This window comes from Nelumbo lutea, chromosome 2 (genome assembly GCF_056320005.1).
Source record: "Nelumbo lutea isolate HS-2025 chromosome 2, American lotus-T2T, whole genome shotgun sequence".
Lineage (NCBI taxonomy): Eukaryota > Viridiplantae > Streptophyta > Magnoliopsida > Proteales > Nelumbonaceae > Nelumbo > Nelumbo lutea.
In genome coordinates this window covers 73,704,373-73,726,640 of record NC_142685.1, presented here as the reverse complement: position 1 = coordinate 73,726,640, position 22,268 = coordinate 73,704,373, and the positions used below count along the sequence as shown (strand labels likewise).

The 22,268-nt window shown below is 40.2% G+C and overlaps 1 protein-coding gene across 2 annotated transcripts in view; it reads left to right on the top strand.

Annotated features, from left to right (window-relative positions):
- The window catches only part of MOS4 (modifier of snc1,4), a 53,583-nt gene that overhangs the window by 19,992 nt on the left and 11,323 nt on the right, over positions 1 to 22,268 (top strand). The window contains exons 4-6 of one of the 2 annotated variants that reach the window (XR_016107430.1): positions 13,512 to 13,581; positions 13,664 to 13,800; positions 18,790 to 18,848. Coding sequence is in view for 1 of the 2 variants with exons in the window: in XM_088970818.1 (XP_088826944.1) it covers positions 13,512 to 13,581; positions 13,664 to 13,797; positions 18,790 to 18,847 (262 nt within the window). In the remaining variant the exon portion in view is untranslated. The remainder of the gene's footprint in view (positions 1 to 13,511; positions 13,582 to 13,663; positions 13,801 to 18,789; positions 18,849 to 22,268) is intronic. The other variant, XM_088970818.1, reaches the window with a different exon arrangement.

Here is a 22,268-nt window from a genome sequence, read left to right as displayed (position 1 = left end):
ACAGTCACTTAAAAGTGGAAGTATATACTGATGTAGATTGGGTAGGAACAGTCAATGACTAAAAGTCTATCAGTGGGTATTGTGCCTTTGTAGGAGGAAACCTTGTCACATGGAGAAGCAAAAAGCAAAGTGTGGTGGCTAGATCCAGTGTTGAAGCAGAGTATAGAGCGATGGCTCATGGGGTTGCGGAAATCATGTGGATAAGAAATCTGTTAGGTGAACTGGGTTTCGCAGTAAGCAATCCTATGTCACTCTACTGTGACAATAAAGCTGCCATTAATATTGCTACTAATCCAGTTCTGCATGATAGGACGAAACACATTGAAGTGGACAAGCATTTTATTAGGGAGAAACTTGAAAGTGGAGAAGTGTGTACACCATATGTCAGCTCAGAAGAACAACTTGCAGATATCTTCACCAAAGGTCTTCATCATGTATGGCACAAAGATTTGTGTGACAAGTTGGGCATGATTGACATCTATGCTCCAACTTGAGGGGGAGTGTTAGAATAATGTTAAAATAATTTAGTTGCTGATGTTAGGGCCTGTTTGGCTAATTAAAGTGTTTTTTATTTCGTTTTTTCTGTTATTGTACTCAGGGGCACAAGGGCCTTTTCCCTTGTTATTTTTGCCGCCCTATATATATATTAAAATAAAGGATGGCGGCCATACTGTCAAGACATACTGTCAAGACATTCTTCAGCCAGGCCCTCAGTCCTCGTAATCTAGCGATGTCCACTTATGACAAGGAGTTATTAGCAATTGTGTCCGCGGTTCAGAAGTGGCGCCCCTATCTCACTGGCCACAAGTTCATTGTTCGTTCTGACCACCAGTCTACGGTACTTTCTGGAATAGAGAGCAACCATGCCATTCCAGTAGAAATTGTTGAGTAAAATTCTTGGGTATGATTTTGAAATTCAGTACCAGAAAAGGAAGGATAACGTGGTCGCAGGTGCCTTGTCACAATGTATCCAAGGTGAGTTGGCAGCTATCTCGGGACCAATTCCGGGTTGGGTAGAGAAGCTATGGGACGAGGTGGCTACAAACCAACACATGAAGAGGTGGAGAGAACAACTCGAGGGGAGGGAAGACAAGAATAATACAATAGGAGAAGGGTTGATATGGCAGAAAGGAAGGCTGGTGATTGGTCCCAGTTCTCTGCTGCGAAGGCAGTTGTTCGATGAGCTTCACACCGCACCAGCTGGAGGTCATGAAGGTTTTCATAAAACTATGCACCGACTTAAACAAGTATGCTACTGGCCAAGGTACAAGAAGCAGGTTAAGGAATAGATCAAACACTGTGAAACGTGCCAGAGGAACAAGGGAGAGAACTTACCGGTACCGGGTCTAATTCAGCCATTACCAATACCAGAGCAAGTTTGGACAGAAGTCAGTATGGACTTCATTGAAGACTTGCCACCCTCAGAATGGAAAACTGTAATAATGGTGGTAGTTGACTGTCTTTCTAAGTACAATCACTTCACGGCTTTACAATACCCCTATACTGCCCGGGATGTAGCTTGGGTATTCATGGAAGAAGTATTTCGACTCCATGGTATGCCCAAAAGTATTGTTAGTGATCAAGACGCGGTATTCACTGGCCTGTTTTGGAGGGAACTTTTCAGGTTACAGGGGACCCAACTTAATCTAAGCTCATCCTATCACCTCCAATTGGATGGGTAGACCGAGATAGTAAACTAGACATTGGAAGCTTATCTAAGGTGCTTTGCTGGAAGACAACCACAGACTTGGGCTCATTGGTTACCACTCGCTGAATGGTGCTACAACACCTCTCTACATACCTCAACCAAGACCACTCCTTTTGAAGTAGTTTATGGATACCCTCCCCCAACACTCCTTACTTATGTGTCTGGGACAACACTGGTACAAGTAGTCGAGGACCAACTTAAAACCAGGGAGAAGGTGCTTCGATTGCTGAGGGAAAATTTGATCAAGGCTCACGAACGCATGAAGAAGTTTGCTGATTGCAAAAGGACGTAAAGGGAATTTCAGGTGGGAAATCTGGTCTTTTTGAGGTTACAGCCTTACTGACAGACTTCCGTGTTTGTCCACCGCTCTCAGAAACTCGCCGCCTGCTATTACGGGCCATTCAAAATTCTGGCTTGAATTGGACCCGTGGCTTACCAGTTGGAACTTCCAGAAGGGTGCAAGATCCACCCAGTGATACATGCGTCTTGGTTGAAAAAGGCAGTTGGGGACCCAACCCGGATCCAGTTGGTTTTGCCTCCTTTAGCAGCTGACCGGTCGTTTCTTCCTCATTGCATAAAATTCTGGGCCGTCGCATGATAAAGCAGGGAAACCAAGTCGTCACTGATGTTCTAATCCAGTGGGAGGGCCCGAGCAACGAAAACGCCACATGGGAACTACTACCCCGACTCCAGCAGCAATTTCCAGAGTGAAGTTTCGAGGACGAGACTGTTGCCAAGGGGGGAGGAATGCCACGTTCTCGCCAGCAGGAAGAGAATATTTTGGCGGTTAACCCCTGAACAACCTATCTGATTTCAATCAGAACTCTGTCTATTCGGTTACGATTCTTGATGACGTGTCTGTCGGTTGTAACCACCTTATGTTATAAATAAGCAGAGACGTAATGAAAAAGGATATCTTGAATCCAAATTATTTCAGAGTCTACGATTACTTGGCTTGTTGGCATTTTCCCCTTCGAGCGGTGACAAACACCATAGCTCGGGGAAACCCCAGCCTTCTCGGCAACGAGAAGAGGTCCATAATAGGGGGTAGGTGGTAGAATTAAAGAAGTAGAACTGGATGGTTGGTTAAAGACTTACAACAAGAGAAGAGATTACCGTACTAGACCTCTAAAAGATAGACTGCCGGGGAAAATGATGAAGATGAAGTTGAAGATTGTGATTCAAGTGGAGAGGAGATTTTGTTAGATGGGACCTATGAAGTTAAAGAGCAAGTTAATGTGGAAAAAAATTGTAAATACAACAGTTGAAGTGAACAAAGCTTTGGGTCTATTGGTTTTAGGGGGGGTGAGGGTTTCACTAGAAAGATGTTTGAGGATCTGGAAGGAAGGTATCCTTTGCCCTCAAGGGAGTTAGATTTCGGCTCTAGATCTGAGGATCTAAGGGCCCGTTTGGCAAATCTTTTTGAGAAGATCTTCTCGTAGCTCCGACAGTCAATAGACGCATTGAGCTTTTGACATAAGATCCGGGCAGCCCGAAGGCCGTTTGGCAGACGTGCATCTTTCTGTGCGTTGTTTCGGGTCTTTCCGCGGAAGACGCGGGAAGCTTCATTTGGAGCTTCTCGAAATCATCCCAAAATGGGCTTCCTGCGTCTTTTTAGCTTTCGCGTGCCAAACGGGAATAGACCGAATTTTGGTCTTTCTGGCTTGCAAGCAACCGAAAGACCGCGCAAAAAGACGCGCCAAACAGGGCTTAAGTTTTGGGAGGAGCTTTGGAAGCTGTAAATATGAATGACCTTCGTGCTACAAAACTCCGATTAAATGGAGTAAAACTGGAATCATTTCCAAGAACATTACAAATACTCACAGATGGTTATTGGTACAGTGTTTGGGTAGCTTTGGAAGCTGAAGCATTGTTGTGGAAGGAAGGAGAAAGGGTAATGATGATGATGATGGTGATGATGTGGAGGGGTGGGTGACATGTGGTCGAAAAATAGAAGAGGTTGGTGACACATGGAAGACAAGTAGGAGCTTCTATCGGGTGGTCAAAAAAGGAGGGAACAATTTCAAATAATAGGGTAACCCAAATTTATCAAAAAATAATAGGGTAACCCAACCATTGCCTAGGGAGAAAAGTGGTGGGAAGGTTGCTATTTACACAACACAGAGACAAAAGTTGTGTCAGGCAAAGAAACAGTGTGAGGCAAGAAATCTCTATGTGCTGAGGTAACACTCGGGGTGAATGCTTAGACCTTGGTTGGACCTTCCATCCTAACTTGGCCTAGGCTGGGTAACGTCCAAATTAAGGTGAGATGTGACTCTTTAATGAGTCATGTGCATTGCTCTTTTAACCCACTAGGGGACAAAAACTTTGATCTATCTTCGTTCCCTTTGGGTCTTAAGACGCAAGCTCTCTCTGGCGGTGCATCTTTGATCGGAAGATTGTGCTACTAAACCAGGGAAGAAAACTGATTGACAAGAAGATGGAAAGATGGTTTGGGTGTTGGTTTCAGATTAGCACTCCACTATGCCAGACAGGCCAAATCCTAAATTTAACAGAGATGAGATACAATATTTGGAGTTGGATAGCAATTGGACAACTTCCAACTTGAAGGGGGCGAAGAAGTTAATCAGCCTTCAAGTATTGGGAGCATTGATTCTACCAAGACGTGTAAGCAAATGGAGGAAGACTGGGGTACAAAACTGTTATTTGAGGAGCAGTTGTGCAAAGTTACAGTGCCACTAAAGAATCTTGGCTCTAGAGAATCTTCTATTGAAAGCGAGAAGAGCCCGACTGCACCAAAAAAAAAAGTATCTAGACTTACCAAACTAGGAACAAATACAAGTTAAGCAACTGGGGATAGAAGGATCCAACATTTTGCTAGGTGAGGAAGCTCCAGAGCGAAGGCCACAAGAAGCTAAACAGAGTTTACCTAACAAGACATCTGACTGTTCCAAGCCTACCATGAGGCTGGCTACCGAAAGTTTGGAATAGGGAAATTTGAACCCCTTTTGTTATTTCTTCTGTTCTTGCTGGTACTAATTGTGCTCCCCATTGTGTGTCCTCCCTTGTTTCTCCAGCTTCATCTTTTTTTCAAGGTCCTGTGACAACTGAGATTCACACATCTACTATACCCCTTGATAGAAGCAGAAGATAAGGGTGATAGAATTGAGGGGGGAGAGGATCTTCGGAATGGTGTTGGACAACTTAAAAATTCTATTGATAAAAAAAACTTAAAAATTCTGGTGCTAGAGGACGGAAAGGGAACTGATTGAAATGAATTTTTAGGAAAGGAATTGCAGGAACCGGAAGGTAGAGGTATTGGAAATATTGGTAGGAATACTGTTGAATGGGCAAAGGATAAGAATCTTCTTTAGAAAAAAAGGCTAATTTGAGAAAGAAGAAAAGGAGCGCAATTGTTGAAACTCGAAAGGGGTGAAGATGTATTCATGGAAGGATAAAGGCTCGGGGAAGATAAGGAAAAGGGAAAAAAGTGGAGAGGTTGATGATGACAGTTTATGATAGGGAAGAGAACAAGAGAAAAGAAAGGATAAGTGAGGGACATTAGTTGAAGGTACAAGGGTTCGGGGCACCTTTTTCAAGAATGAAGTTAATCAATTGGAATGTGAGGGGATTGGGAAGTTCCACCAAAAGAAGATTAATAAAGGATACTCCTAGAAAGGAGAAACCAGATTTGGTTTTGATTCAAGAAACAAAGCTCTTAGAGGTTAACAGGAGATGGATTAAAAGTATTTGGGGAATAAGGGGACTGAACTAGTTGTTTGCACCTTCATGGGGTGCATCTGGAAGAATCATTACCATCTGGAAAAATGAGGAGTTGGAATGTTTGGAAGAATTGGTGGGACAATTTTCTATTTAAATAAAATTAAGGAGATCCAAGGACGATAGCTTTGATAAATGTTTATGTGCCGAACTCATATAGAGGCATGGATCTTTTTTTGGGAGGAATTGGGGGCAGTTTGAGGTTTATGGGAGGGGCCTTGGTGTTTAGGAGGTGATTTTAATGTCATAAGGTTCACTTCAGAGACAAATAAACCTAACCAAATATTAACTACAAGCATGAGAAACTTCAATGTTTTTTTGGATGTCTTTGAATAAAAGGAGCTTCCATTTCTACAAGTAGAGTTTACCTAGTCAAACTTTTAGGAGTCCCCGATTTTCTCTAAACTAGATAGGTTCCTCTTTTTAGTAGATTGGGAAGAGATGTGGGAATGTCTAGCCTCGCGAGCCTTGCCTAGGGTAACTTCTGATCATTGTCCTATTAGCCTAACTCAAGAGCTATCCTACGGTGGTCCTTTGCTTCTCAAATTCGAAAACATGTGGTTGGGAGATCCCACTTTTGTGACAAAAGTGGAGAGTTGGTGGGGTCAAGTTAAGGGTAATAGCACAAAGAGGGGATTAAGGTTCACTAGGTCTTTTGACAAAATTGAAAGAGAAAATCAAAACATGGAACAAAGAGTAGTTTGGAAGGGTGGAGGAAATAAAGGAAAGAATCTCCTCAAGGATGGTGAAGTTGGATACTAAGGAAGCTATGGGAGAGATTAGTGGGGAGGAAAGTGAAGAAAGACGAAAACTAAGGTTTGAATTGGAGAATCTGTTGAGAAAAGAGGAAATTTCTTGGAGACAAAAATCGAGATGTAAATGAATTGTGGAGGGGAATGGAAAGACAAAATACTTCCATTCTTTAGCTAGTGGCAGGAGGAGAAAAAAATCAGATACTAGTATTGAAGTGGGGAATCAAGAGGTAAAAAGGGAGGAGGAAATAGTTAAAATCTTTGTGGACCATTTCAAGGGCTTCTTTGCCACCTCAGGAGGGAGAAGATCAAAATTGCCCAGAATTGGCTTGGGATAAAGTATCGGAAGACATTGCTACTAATATGAAAAATGAGTTTACATTTGAGGAGATCAAAGAGGCAGTGTTTTCAATGGTAAGATCTAAAGCCTTGGGGTCGGATGGATTTTCCATGCCTTTTTATCAAGAGTGTTGGGAGTCCTTGAATGATGATCTATTGCAAGTTTTCAATGAGTTTTTTTCATGAGGGGGAAATATCTTGAGGAGCAAACTCGACTTTCATAACCTTAATCCCCAAGAAGAAGGTAGCTAAAGAATCTAAAGATTTCAGTCCCATGACCTAGTAGGAAGTCTTTATAAGATAGTAGCAATGGTTCTGGCTGGAAAATTTAAAAAGGTTTTGCCTTTGGTGATCTCACAGTTTCAAGGAGCTTTCACTTAACAAATTTTGGTAGCAAATGAGTGTATAGTAGAGAAGAGACCGAGGAGGGGAAAAAGTTTGGTTTGCAAATTGGTTTTGGAAAAAGGCTTATGATCTAGTGGATTGGTCATTTCTCCTTGAAATCTTAGAAAGGATTGGGTTAGGAGATAGGTGGAGGATGTGGATTAAAGGGTGCTTAAGTTCAGTACATTATTCAATTTTAATAAATGGAGTGGCCAAAAATTTTTGTTTTTTTTTTCCAGCCAAAAGAGGGTGGAGATAGGGAGATCCTTTATCTCCTTTCCTCTTCACTTTAGTAGTAGATGTATTAAGTTGGATGATTGTGAAGGCTGATAAGGAAAGGTTATTTAGAGGTTGGAAGGTAGGCTGGTATGAGGTGATAGTTTCCCACTTGCAATTTGTAGATGATATAATCTTGCTTTGTGAAGGAGGTAATCAAAATGACTTGATGAACTTAAAGGAACTCATGGCTACCTTTGAGTTTTTTTTTTTTTTTTTGATGAAGTCATAAGAGTGTGGGTAAAGATTCTAGGGTGAGGTAAAGAATTGGCCTTTGGATTATCTTGGGCTTCCATTAGGGGGAACCCACGATTAGAGGTTTTCTGGAAACCGGTGTAGAGAGATTCACTAAAAGGCTGTCACTATTGAAAAAGGAATTACATTTTATTGGGAGGGAGGATAACATTGATTAGGGTAACCTTAGCTAACCTACCCATGTACCACCTTTCCACCCTTAGAATTCCAGTTAAAGTGGTGGGTCAATTAGAGAAAAGAGGGATTTCCTTTGGAAACTAGGGGATAAGAAGAGGGACCATTTGGTGAAGTGGGAGTAGGGCTGCAAGTCGGGCCGGGTTAGGTTGGGTTGAGGCCAACCGTAGCCCAACCCTAAGTTCTAAACCCCCAATCTTAACCCTAACCAATTCGACCTTCAAACCGACCTACCCAACCCTACCCTAGCCCTAACTAAATTCCTTCAACCCTAACCCAACCCAACCCAATGCAAAGTCAACTTTGGGTTGGGTTGGACTCGGGTTTGGCCCAACCCAACTTTCTTCCGATCCCTTATAATCTTGTAGAACTTCTTAATATCATATCTTAATCAACTTTCACTACATATATTAGTCCTATGTTTTATTAGTATTTGTTTGTTGATGTTTTTATTGGTTCTTTAAGTACAAAATGCAGAAAAAAAAAGTGTTTGAAATGACTATAGTTTATTATGAGTTATGACTTATAATAAATCTTTTATGGGCAGCAAGCTGTGTGGTAAAACAAAGAAGAGATAAAGAATAAAATATTCAAAAACATAAAATATGTTATTAAGGTTTTAGCATTTCTAATTAGGATTAAGTGAAGTGATTATGGGGCTATGCAATTATCATTCATATAAACAAATCAATATATGATATATCATATATATAATATATTTATATCTGATATGTACTATTAGAGTTGGGTTCGGGTTGGGTTGGGTTGTTCGAGGGGTTAACCCTAACCCAACTGGAAGTAAAGTCTGGTTCATAAGTTTCAACCCTAACCCTAACCCGAGCATCAACCTGACCCAACCCAACCAGACATTTTCGGGTTGGGTTAGGATTAGGTTTGGGCCAACCCGACCCAAGTTGCAGCTTTAAGTGGGAGCAAGTTAGTAATCCAAAGGAGCAGGGAGGATTGGGAATAGGGAACCTAATTTGTAGAAATACTGTACTCTTAGGGAAATGTCTATGGAGGTTTCCTTTGGAAGGTGACACACTTTGGCATAAGGTAATTGAAAGCATTCATGGAAATCAATACAGAAGATATACATAACTTTCATTAATTTCATTAGATATGATGTGGGTTGTGGGACCAAAATATTGTTTTGGGAAGACCTATGGCTGGCTGAAATCCCCCTTCAATTCGCTTTTCCAAGTCTTTTCTCATTGTTTAATTACAAACAACAGCCTATACCAAGATTTGCCACCTTCTCTTCTTCAAGTGTGAGTTGGCGTTTTGGCTTTAGAAAGGGTCTAAGGGATAATGCATGTGAGGCACTTATTCAACTCATCAACTGTTGGACAAACTTCAGCTAACTTTTCTGGATCAATCAGTGGAGGACACTAGAGTTTGGTCTAGTACACCCAATGGGGTTTTTACTTGTGCTTCTTTCCTTAATTCTCTCTTGCAGCCCAATAATATGGGTGATAATTTCCATGTGAGAGAGATTTGGAGCAAGTCTATCCCACCTGAAATTCAGGCTCTATGTTAGGAAGTCTGTTGTGGAAAGGAAAACACTATTGATATACTTCAAAAAAGAAGGCCAAACAAAATCTTATTGCTTCACATGTGCTTCCTTTGCCTTGCAAGTGGTGAATCCTTATCTCATTTATTGCTTTCTTGCCTTTTTGTGCTGTGTTTGGGACCTCTGTTGTTCTCTTTTTGGTTGCAGGTGGTCTTCTCCATAGGATGTAGCAAGCCTTTTCAGCCCAAGTTTCCTAAAGCAACCAAAGAAGAGAGGAAGAACTATGTGGAAAGCAATTAGGGCTGCAGCAGTGTGGAATATTTGGGAGGATTTTCAATGAGAAGAGTAGATCAAAAGAGGAATTGTTTGAAGCCATAAAAATCAGAACTGCACATTGGATAAAGACACTTGATCTATTCAAGAATTCTCAGTGAATGAAGTGGAGTGGCATCTTCATCCAAAGAGAAGAAAAAAGCGTTTATGGAGTTGTGTCCCCCAACAGCTAATAAAATAAATCTAAATTTTGATGGTAGTTCCATGGGAAGCACAGGAATGGCTGGTATTGGAGGATATTTAGGGATTGCACAGGAAAAGTATTGGGTATTTCCTCAGAATCTCTGGGGTTGGGAGATTCACTAAAGGCTGAACTAATGACATCACTACAAGGGTTAAGAATTGCTAAAGAATAAGATCTCAGCCTTTGGAAGTAGAGGGAGACTCAAAGCTGATAATTTCTTGGGCCAAAAGCAAGCAGCTTGTTCCATGGATCTATAGGCATGAATTTAGGGAAATTGAGAGCATCACACAGGATCTGAACATAACTTTCAAGTGGATCAGAAGGACAGCAAATGGAATGGCTGACACTCTCGCAAAGCAAGGGGTATATAGGCAGCAATTGTTTTGGACACCATTGTAAATCTTGTATCTTTGATAGGATTGGAATGAATCTTTATGTGTGAATACACCCTGTCATTGTAATATCCAGATTATCATTTTAATATAATCCAATTTTCTTTCTGATAAAAAATAAGATCATTTGTTCAAGAAGAATTTGGTTCTGGAGTTGGAAAGAATTAACGAGACTAGAGACTCTTTGGAATGTATGAGGGATTTTCTAGCAGTTAGGAGGTTCAAACATAAAAAAAAAAAGCATCATCTAGTTCTGGTGTCAAGTGTTTTTTGCTAGACTAAAAGGAGGGTTATTTGGGACCGGACCAAGTAAAAAAATTATTGAAACACAAGAAGGGTCAAAAGAGAAAGTAGAATATTCTATTTTTTGTTGTTTCTTTGGATGTGTTAAGGGAGTTTCTTCTTGGTTGTTTTCTATGTGTTGTTGTAAGAGGTCTAGTTGTGAAGAGCTCGGTTATTGTGGTCTTTTTTTTTTTTTTGCTTTTCTCTGGTTTGGGTCTCTGGGTCCAACCTGGGGAGTGTGGTTTTGATTTTGGATTTTTTTGGTTGGTGATCTTATTGAGATGTTGGGGTTTTGATTGTTTTCTTTTCTTTTCCCTCTCATGTGACTTCTGGTCATCTTTCTTGTATCTCTTATTTAAGCTTAATTAATTTTATTTTATTACCAAAAAAAAGTACAAGGGCAAAATAGGTAAAAAGAGAATATAAGAAGATTCTAAAAAATGGAGGTCCAAAACACTATAAATAGGGCCCATACCCATATGGGGACCCATGATTTAGAGACCCATTAAGAAAATGAATCCATTGTCACCATGTCCACAAACCCATTATGGAAGGGAGAAACCCAGGTTTTCTCTTTCCTCCTACATTCCTCCTTCATGCTCTTCTCTGAAAATCACTGATATAGCAAACAAACTTAAGTTAATTTCCTTCACCCATGAGACTGTATAGTAACATCTAGTTATGATTTAAAATGTGCATAAATTTCCTTCCATGACATATTTCTATTTCCATGGTTATGAACAAAATTTTACTGGAATCAATATATTCCTCTGTAAACACTATTAGCACTATGTTAAGTACAAGAGATAGTATTATAACATAAGTTGGTGACAATATTGTAGATACGTGGAGTAGCAATGTTGTTACCCACTTAATGGACATGATTACCACTTTGAGCCAACTCGGTATTCTTTTCAAACATGAAATTAAATATTAGTTGCTTGTTTGTGTAATAGATTATTTAGTTAACCTATTAGAATCATTTGCATTTTCCATGAGTTTAAATTTTGCTTGAACCCATTCTATCTTGTAGCTTTCAATCTTGGTTTACAGGACAACCTCATAATGTATTATTTTGTCTATTATGACCTTAGTTTCTTAGCTTTGTTTAATGATTTGGAACAAGATAATTTTTAAAAGGCGTACACTTCTTTTATCACTTCATAAAATATCATTATGTATTTTTGCATATTTCACAATATTTCCACCATGCCTATAGTTTTTGCAATATTTCCATATGATATTTCCAACATTTCTGACATGCTTCCTATATTTTTCTTGATGATTGGATAATTCATTCATTAATCAAAAGATAGATCTGTTACAAGTATCCCAGAGAGAAGCACAAGATGCAACCTCACTCTTAATCGAAAATTACATTCTAACCAAATAGAAATGAGATTATACTCAATTACAAAGGAGCCCAAAATAAAGAATCCCTGTTAACCCCTTGTTTTGCAAGAGCGTCAGTCATCTCATTTACTGATCTTCTTACCCATTGGATTTTCACTGTCATATTCCTTGTTAACCAGACCACTTTCTTAAGGTCCCTAAAACACAAACAGTCAAGTCTGGATCCAGCAACAATCCATAATATCTTGGAATCACCTTCAATTAACAATCTTTCTACACCAAGTTGACTGGAAAGCTGAATCCCCTTTAAAACAGCTTGTAGCTCTGCTTTAATAGTCTCCCAAACCCACTGGGCTTGAGAGCAAAGCTAAAACAGTGCTGTCCTTATCTCTCAAAACCCCTCCTATGCCAGAGGGGCTAGGGTTACCTTGGATGCTCCCATCAAAGTTCAGTTTAACAAAATCCTCAGGAGGAGGGTTCCAAACTTCACCATAACTCTTCTTTGAGGAGGAACTACTAACCGCTGTTAACTAGTTCCTTAAGAAGTCATCAAAAGAAAAAAGACTGAACAGATTTGTTGTTCTCAGCCAGTGTATTGCCCTTGTCAAAATGCAGTCCTTGACCTCTGAAAGGCTTCTCTCCTTATTGTAGAAAACTCTAGTATTCCTTTCTTCCCAAATTGTCCATAGGGAAGTTGCCCTAATACACCTCCACATCAACCTTCCTCTTTTTGATTGCCGAACAAGGGCTGAGTGTTCAAACAACTAAGAAACTTCTGTTGGAAAAAACCACCTGCAACCAAAGAGTGCAGAAATCCAAAAGCAGATAGCTGTAGCAAAGGGGCAGGATAAAAGCAAGTGGTAACAGTTCTCATTTGAGTGACATTTCCACCAACATTGACATTTTAAACTATGCATCTTCTTATATGGACTTGGACATTTCTTTGTGGCTTAGCAATTCCCATTTGAGTTGTCACTAATCACCTACTTATTAACCCCGTCAACGGTTTCTTTATTAGCAAGAAATAATGGGTTTACACCTCATGCTCGTAGCTAGTTGTCACCTCCTTAGAGATTTCTAAATTACTAAAACCTTGAACACACTTAGATTACTGTTGAGACATCTATGCCCTACTAATGTAGTATTTAGAAGTGCAAAGTCTGATATCTCTGAAGTCTTAGGTCTTATTTGGATAAAAGCTTATTTTATGTTTGAACAGTCCGTCTGAACTTTGAACTCTGATTGAACTGTCATATTTGAGTTGTTGATTGGGATGGGTATTGCTGTTTGTTCATTTTAAATATGGGAAAGGGAATTCTTGTCATTATGATGGTTTTTAAATGTTAAAAGAGTGAAGTATATACTTATCTGTGCGACTAATAAGTCCAATTACTGTTAATAGAAAATTCAAATATATGTTGGACTTTCAGAGGTGCAAACTGGAAGGGCAATTACTGATGCTTATCCTATTAGCTTAAGACATAAGTGGTAATATTTTGGATATCCGGAAAAAAGGAAGAAAAAAGAAGGCAAAGGATGTATATATTTTGCTTTTCATGAACTCCATATTAACAGTCAATGGCTAATGGGGCAAATTAACTTTTGAATTGATATTTCTGAGCATGTTGGATGTGACATGATTCCCTTTGTCTTGACTCTTCCACTATACCATTTGATTCTCCTTCAACTGTAACTCACTTTCATCCAAAAAAATCACATTGCAATTTTATGTTCAGAGCTCCTAATGCAACTTCAAATATTGTACCATATTGTCCACTTGTCATGTTTAGTTTTTGTTGACCTCCAATGTTGTGATCTTTTTCAGGATGAAAGCAACCACTCAGCAATATGAAGATAGAATTGAAATTGTGAATCGAGAACGGAACTATCATCAAGTAAGGAGGCTTAAGGCCTATAATCAATTCCTTACATTGTAATGTATGCCTTTATAGTAAATAATTTTCTGGATGTGAACAGCAAAACACTGCAGTCGAGCTTAATGCCTTGTCTACACAATGGAAGGAACTCTGTAAGAAAAACATAGAGATTCAAGCAGCATGTGTTAGTATTGAAAATCAGATCGAAGAACTAAAGAGAGAAGCTGTAGAGAGGTGGTATATTGTTTCATTTAATGTTCTATTTTTTTCATTGGCAATATAAACTTCATTAATTAAGAGAAAAGAATTTACAACTTTTGGGTTGCCTCGGCTACCCTTTTTGTGATTTCAGTCTAACCCAGGAAAAATGTTCTCGAAGTTTACAACTGAGCCTAGAAACATTGTGCCCTATTAATCCCTTGTTTTACTAATGGATCAGCCAAACAGTTGGCTGTTCTTGGGATCCACTGAACTGATAGACACATGTTCCTCGACAGTCTTCTCCACTTTTTGATTTCATTTCTGAAGTACCATGGGGTTTTTTCATTCTTTTTCAGCCAGCTTATCATTAGTTTAGAATCTCCTTCAACTATCAGCGTTCTCACCCCCATTTGTGCTGCTTTTTGCAACCTAAACATTACTGCACTCAATTCTGCCATTGTGGAATATCCTGTTCCAATATGGCTTGACAGCGTACCTACAATTTCCCCACTTTAATTTTGAGGAACTCCTCCAATTCCAGAAGGGCTTGGATTCCAAAGCTGCCCCAATTCCTGTTCAGGAGGAGCCTAGTCCCTTAAAGTTACTCTTTTTAGAGGTTGATGAGGTCACAATTGTACCCCAATTCCTGTTCAATGTTTTGAAAATTGTAATTGTATCGTAAATCATAGAGAAAGTTGAATCAAATCGTGAATCGTATGATTATTTCTATTTTTTACAAACTTGTCAAAAAAATATAGATATATTAAAAGGCTAAATATATATAGGAAAGTGACTTTACCCTATTTTTAATCTATATCTACCATATATGTACTTAAAACAATAGAATTTACCAAAAAAACAATAGAATTACCACTTATACAATAGAAAACCTAAGATGATGTAATCAAGTTTGACTTAAAAATCAAACAAATCTACATATAATGGCTTTTTTAACCTACATATATAGAAAATAAATTCAATTTCTAATCTTAAATAATGTAAATAAATCATTTTCTAGGAAGGGTTTTAAAAATATCTCACTTGGCAAAACTAAATATAAACAAAGAAAAAACAAAGTAGAGAACTAATTCTTAATTATTTAAATTGTTGTGAATTGTAGAAATCGTAAGATTTATGAATCAAATCATAGAATTCAAACAAAAATCTCATGATTTTTGTAGAAAATAATTCCAACATAAGATTCGAATCGAAACCATTGGAATTCTTGATTCAAATTGTGAATCCTTTCATCAATTGTAAGATTTTGACAACATTGTTCCTGATTACTTCATCAAAGGTGAGATCTGAAAATACACTCAAGGATTTAACCCAATGTGCCACTTTTATCATAATCCCTTCTATCACAGCTTCCTTGCTTCTTCTCCTCCTAAAGTGTCCAAATCACTGCTGCCTGAATTCTTAAAATAAAAAAAAAAAATTGTTTATTTTTCTTAAAAATATCTGTAATAGATCCAAACCTTTCTATCCCATTTCTCTCCAAACCCAACCTCATCAACTCCCTATCTCATTTTCTTGTTCAACTTGGTCCCCCCAAAAGAAAATTCCTGGCTCTGCCTCTACGGTTGAGGAAAGGAGGCAGAACAATATTACCTGGATTCTGGGATTGTAGGAGCAAGGAGGGACTTACTGACACTTGTTGAGAAGTTCTCAAATAATCCTGGGAAGTAGGTTACTAGAAGTTCTCAAATGGATCAGATCAGATTCGAATAAGGCTATATCTGAATCCGATCTGATAATATGAACAATAGATCCGATCGGATCTCACAAACATTGATTTGAATTCGAATCCGATGAGGAAGTCGGATATTCAGATCTGATCAGATCCAATTTAATTTTTTTTGAAAAAGTAAATTGTTAAAAGAAAATAAAATATAACAATTTAAATAAATAAAAACAAAAAATACAAGTATCTTTCAACTATTTTCATCATATATATATATATGTTTTTTTGTAAAAAATAAATAATATAACAAATTTACAAAAATGCAATATAAATAACATATTTATAAATAAATTAACATATATATGTGTGTTATATATTTATATAAATAAATAAATAATATAAATATATTAGATTGGTTCATCTTGGATCGGATGGGGGGTGATGAGTTGATTCAAATATGATCCAATTTCTGTTCAGATCCTATTATCCGATCTGATCCGAAGATCCGAAATGGCGATATCTGAATCCGAAAAAATAGGATCAGATCATGTTCTGATTCATTTGCACCCCTCCTAATGGATGTCCAACCATCAAAGCGTAGGGATTCCTGTTCTGAATTAACCAAAGGCCACTATCTACTTAATTTAACCTTGTGGCCATACACACAAACAGAATCCAGCTGAAGCAATGCCGAAGTTGTTCCTCAAACTCTGCAAAGCCTATATCTTGAAGCTCATTTAAAGGACTCGGGGATATCCAAATTGTGGAGTGGAGGTAGGCCATAAGCCATTGTTCAATTTCAGATCACTCTGAATTGGTCTTCTTCTCACCCGGTTCCCATAAGAAATCCCTCATTACTTTCTCTAATTTTTTAACTATTGCTTGAGGCATGTAGAACACCTATAGGTAATAGATCGGAAGGTTTGCTAGAGTTGACTTAATAAGGGTTCTCTTCAACATTGTCATCTTCTTTTCAAACCTCTCCACTACCGGATTCCAAAAGGCTAGGGATCTAGGGTTTGCTCCAAGAGGGAGTCCTAAGTATTTCAATGGCCAGTTGGCCACTTGCTTCATAGACAACCTAACTCCCCCACCCATTCCCCTTCCACACCGTCACTCTCACAAAATATAATGATATCATCTGCGAATTGAAGGTGTGATACCACCACTTTATCTCTTCCTATTCTCCAACTCCTCAACAGTCCCGCTTCATCAGCTTTCAAAATCAATTTGCTAAAGACCTCTGCTATGATAGTGAAGAGAAAGGGGTGAAGGGGATCCTCTTGCTTCACCCCTCTTGAAGCACCAAAGAAATCCTTAAACACCCCGTGTATCACAACTGAGAAATGACAAGATTGCAGAGAACCTCTAATCCATTTGCACCATTTTGCACCGAAACTACACCTTCTCAAAGCATCAATCAAAAACTTCCAATCCACATAATTATAGGCTTTCTCCAAATCTAACTTGCAAACAATACCCTTTCTCCCTAATTTCTTGAATTCCTCCACACATTCATTGTGATAATCATTGATATGAAATTTGTCTTTCATGAATGAAAGCTCCTTGAAACTGAGAGAAAATTGATTGGAGAACTTTTCTTAACCAAAGGGAGAGAACCTTGGCTAAAAGTTTATATCGACTTGTTACTAGACTGATTAGCCTAAAGTCCTTTGGATGACAGGCACCAGATTTCTTAGGGATTAGAACAATGAAAGTGGCATTTACTTCCCTACTAATGAATCCTCTATGATTGGATTCCTCAAAGACTTTCATTGCATCCTCTTTTATATCCACTCTCAACAGTCGTGATAGAAAGCCAAATTGAAACCGTCAGGTCTAGATGCCTTAGAATGATCATAGTAAAAATTGCCTCTTTTATCTCTTCCAATTCAAATCTTCTCTCTAGATCCCTGCTCAGTATGCCATCCAGGGAAGGCCACTTTACACCCTCCAATTTCCATTTCTCTACCCCTGGCCTTTCTATGACTTGATTTAAAACGATCCACTAGGGCCTTTGCTATTTCTTCCTGGTGTATAACTGTACCCTCCAATACCAGCAGATAAATGTTCTTTTCTCTTTCCATTTGCAACGGTATGAAAGAAATGTGTATTCCCATCCCACTCTTTGATCCATCTCTCTCTTGACTTTTGTTTCTAAAGTCATTTCCTCTCTCATTTAGGTGGCTTCTAACTCTTTTTTCATTATTGCCCTCTCCTCCTTATTTCTTACTTCCATATGTCCCTGTACTTCTTTTCTATTAATTACTTCAATCTGACTAATCAAGCTTGATTTCCTTTCAAATTCTGAAGCTTCTTATTCAATTTGCTTCCTTCCAAATCAGCTTGGGGACTATCCTGCTCCCACCACTCTTTAACCTTATGTACAAGCTCTGGGACAGTTAGCCACATATTCTAAACCTGAAGGGCCTCGGTCCTCCATTTAATTTTTGGCTGGGGAAAATAGGCCAATGGTCCAAGGTAGCATAGGCAGAGTTCTACCTATCAAGTTCTCCAATGGGCCTCCCGATCTTGGGAAACAAGAAATCTATCCAACTTTAAGCAGATGGGGTTCTCTTGACAATTGGACCAAGTGAACTTAGGTTGTCTAGTCTCAATTTCCTTAAGCCCAAAGGTTTTTATAAAAACATTGAACTTTTTTGTGCTTGTGGTGATCCTTTGTCTTGGATTCTTAGACTCTTCAGTACTTCTAATCACGTTAAAATCCCCTTCCAAACACCAAGGTCCTTGCCAGAGCCCTTTAATGTCTGCCAATTCTTCCCATAGTTCATATTTTTCCCTGTACAAATTGGCCCCATAAATATGTCATGACCCACACAAAATTGTCATTCACACTTCGTAGATTAACAGACAGAGAGTCTGCCTATGAACTCCTTTAAGCATTCCACTGATTCCATAAGGTGACTATCCCTACCAGAGGGAGCCCCTGGGCCGAACTGATACCCCTGCCGCGCAAAATGCTTCTCAACGATCTTCTGTCAAGTTTCTGTACTTTTGATTCTTGTATCAATAAAACCTCCAAATTTTCTCTCATTATTTCTTTAATAATTTTTTTTTATTTGCACTACCCAGGCCTCTAACATTCCTACTTGGAATCTTCATTCTACCTCCAAAAACTCACAATCCCTACTTCTGATCCTTTCTACCTATTCCCTTTTCTCGCGCTTCTCTCTCCTGGCTCCCTACCCTTACCCCAATTGACTTTGAGTTTTTCCACCTATCTCACCTTCCTTTCCTTTTATCCCACCTGTGTCACCTATCTTCTTTTCTTCTTTTGAATTTAGTTTATTAGCATGGAACTAATATGTTTATCATGACAGAGGCTGGAACTTGGAGGCTAACATGGAGATTGATTCTTTGATGCATCCAGAACAATAAGGTATGTCTTTTCTTGTGAAATATATTGAAGTTGTAGAAATGGAGTCTTAGACATGCACAGTCTAAAATATGATTGGAAAATTTCAGAGATGCAACATGACTTAGAAATTAGATTAAAATGGAAATACAACTTCAAATGAAATCAACATGTGACAATCATTGTCTATTAGAGGATTTTGTTTTGAATGGTTGTCAGCACTTCAGCTGGTTGGTAGGAGGCTCAAGGACTATTATTAGTTAGCTCAGGACTGGGAGTGAGGGGCCTTGGCAGTTCAAATATATAATGAGAGAAGCCAGGCATCTTTTCAGGGTTTGGGAATACAAATTCCATAGGATTCATAGAGAAAGTATGTTATGGACGCCTTCCTCGGGAAGACGTACCGTCGCCGCCGGCAGCAACAGGCTCCGGGCCCACCGCCAACAGCAGCAAGGATTCAGTGATGCTCATCCTACCCAGTTCGGCAACATCAGCCTTATCTAGATTAGATTAGCTCATTTTGCTTGTTCTTATCTTATTGTTCTTATCTCTTATCTTATCTTGTTAATAGCTTATCAGATTAGGATTAGCTTAGCTTATCTTATCTTGTTAGTAGCTTATCAGATTAGGATTAGCTTATCTTATCCTTAGCAAGATAGAACTGGAAGTCTCCCTATTCAGCAAGGAGACTCCCCTTGATTAGGACTCTTGTAATCTCCTATTTAAGGAGACCCCATTATTGAATGAGATATCAAATTATTTAGTCAAGAGTGAGTTAGGAGAGTTGGTGATCTCTTGGACAAATCACCAAAGGCGCCAAGATAGGTTCATCACGAGCAGGAAGGAACAAGGGAAAACAGGAGGTTTTCCCCGTGGACTGACCCGTGACGAGATCCTATTCCCGGGCCCTCAACAACTTGGTATCAGAGCAAGGCGTCATGGGAGATCTGGAGCAACTACCTTCCAGGGTCCACGACCTCAAGCACCAACTCGTGGAGACCAATTCCGAAGTTTGTGAGATCAAAGGTGAAGTGCAAGAACTGCGGTGACTAATGGAGATGTTTCTTTCCAGTTGGGAAAGGAACTCTTACGGAGGGACAACAGCTAACGACCGCCAGCCAGATCTGTTGGAGTCTTCCGGCGAACAGCAGTCTGTCGGCCATGGAGCAGCCATCATCCCCAAGTATAGCAGGCTGGAGTTCCCATCGTACAACGGCAACGGAGACCCCCTAGGTTGGCTGTATCGCTGCGAGCAGTTCTTCCAGAATCAACGGACAAATGACCAGAACAAGGTAATCCTAGCCGCCTTTCGTTTAACAGAAGAAGCACAACTTTGGTTTTATCGGTTAGAGCAAGAAGAACCCGGGCTCAGTTGGCCCCAGTTTAAATCCTATTGCCTTCTTCGGTTCGGACCCCCATTGACCAGCAACCCACTGGGCGAGCTAATTAACCTTAAACAGACTGGAACAGTTGCTGAATACCAGCGACAGTTCCAAACCCTCCTCGCGAGGGCATCCTCTGTGCGACCAGACCAACAAGTAGATATGTTCACAGCAAGGTTAGCAGAAACCCTGCGAGTGGATGTTGAGATGCAGAATCCCCCAAATTTGGTCACAACCATGAACTTAGCCCGTGCATTTGAGCGCAAGTTGCAACTCAGCCGCGGAATTTTTAATGTGGGTCGTCCACCGAAATCGTGGGTGCCCCCAAGACCTGCAGCAACGACCCCCTCTTCTGCTACCAGTCGGGAAATGAAGCCTCCCACGACCACCACCTCTAGAGCAGTGACAAGTATAGGCAGTAACATGGTCACTCCTCCCATCAACCGCTTGACTAGGGCAGAAATGGCAGAGCGCCGAGCGAGAGGTCAATGTTTCAACTGTGATGACCTCTACTCGGCAGGACATAGATGCAAGAGATTTTTTTGCCTTCTCATAGATGAGCAAGAGGAGGAAGGGGAACCCGTCCCATTCGAACCGGAGATCTCTCTCCATGCGATCACCGGTATTAAAATCTCTCAGACCATGCAGTTACAGGCACAGATCGCAGGTCAGTCGATGCACATTCTCGTCGATTCAAGGAGCACACACAACTTCATAAGTGAACATGCAGCCCTGCAGTTAAAACTACCAATGGAACTCCGGCCACGACTACAAGTAGCCGTCGCAAATGGTGAAAAAGTTCGCAGTCCAGGGATTTGTAAGGACGTTCCAGTACAGGTCAATTCTGAACTAATTCTTGTTGATTTATTTGTACTCTCATTGGACGGGTTCGGTTTTGTTTTCGGGGTCAAGTGGTTAATTACCCTAGGCCCGATTTTGTGGGACTTCAGCGCACTCACCATGACCTTTCACCTGAATGGCGAGCAAGTTTCATGGCACGGTTGCAGGGTTAAAGAAAAGACACCGCAGGTTCATGCACTCTAGACAGAACCGACAACCATAGAAAAACTTCTCGTCGAGCTTTTAGATATGTTCCAGGAACCGAAGGGCCTTCCCCCTTCCCGAGCTTGCGACCATCGTATTCCTTTGGTGGCGGGTTCAGCACCAGTCGTTGTTAGGCCTTATCACTACCCTCACTTGCAGAAGGATGAGATAGAAAAACAATGTACAGCGATGCTGAACCAAGGGATCATACGAAAAAGTCACTCCCCCTTCTCTTCGCCGGTTCTGCTGGTGGCGAAGCAGGATGGAACATGGAGGTTCTGTGTTGACTATAGAGAACTCAATGACCAGACGATCAAAGATAAGTTCCCTATTCCCGTTGTGGACGAACTGCTGGACGAGCTGCATGGTGCCCAGTATTTCTCTAAGCTGGACCTCAGGTCCGGATATTCCAAGTTTGCATGGCTCCCGGTGACGTGAAGAAGACTGCTTTTTGCACCCACCATGGCCACTTCGAATTTCTAGTCATGCCATTCGGACTCTCCAATGCACCATCTACATTTTAGGCACTAATGAACGAGGTATTCCAGCCCCATCTGCGCAAATTTGTTTTAGTTTTCTTTGATGATATCCTCGTCTACAGCAAATCATGGGCAGAGCATGTCCACCATCTGAGGACCGTTTTCATACTCTTACGCCAACACAACTTATTTATGAAACGGTCCAAGTGCTCCTTCGGGGAACGATAAGTTCTTTACCTCGGCCACATCATCCATGGGCAGGGTGTCACAGTTGATAGTTCCAAGATTCAGAACTATGGAGTGTTGGCAGCCTCGTTAACCAACCTGTTGAAGAGAAACTCCTTCCGATGGGACGATGCAGCTGATGAAGCTTTTCTATCACTGCGAAATGCACTGTCTTCAACCCCTGTCTTGCAATTACCTAATTTCGCCCTCGAATTTACAGTCGAGTGCGATGCTTCCGAAGTGGGTATCGGGGCCGTACTATAGCAGCAAGGGCACCCGATCGCTTTCTTCAGCCGCAGATTGGCCGACCGACA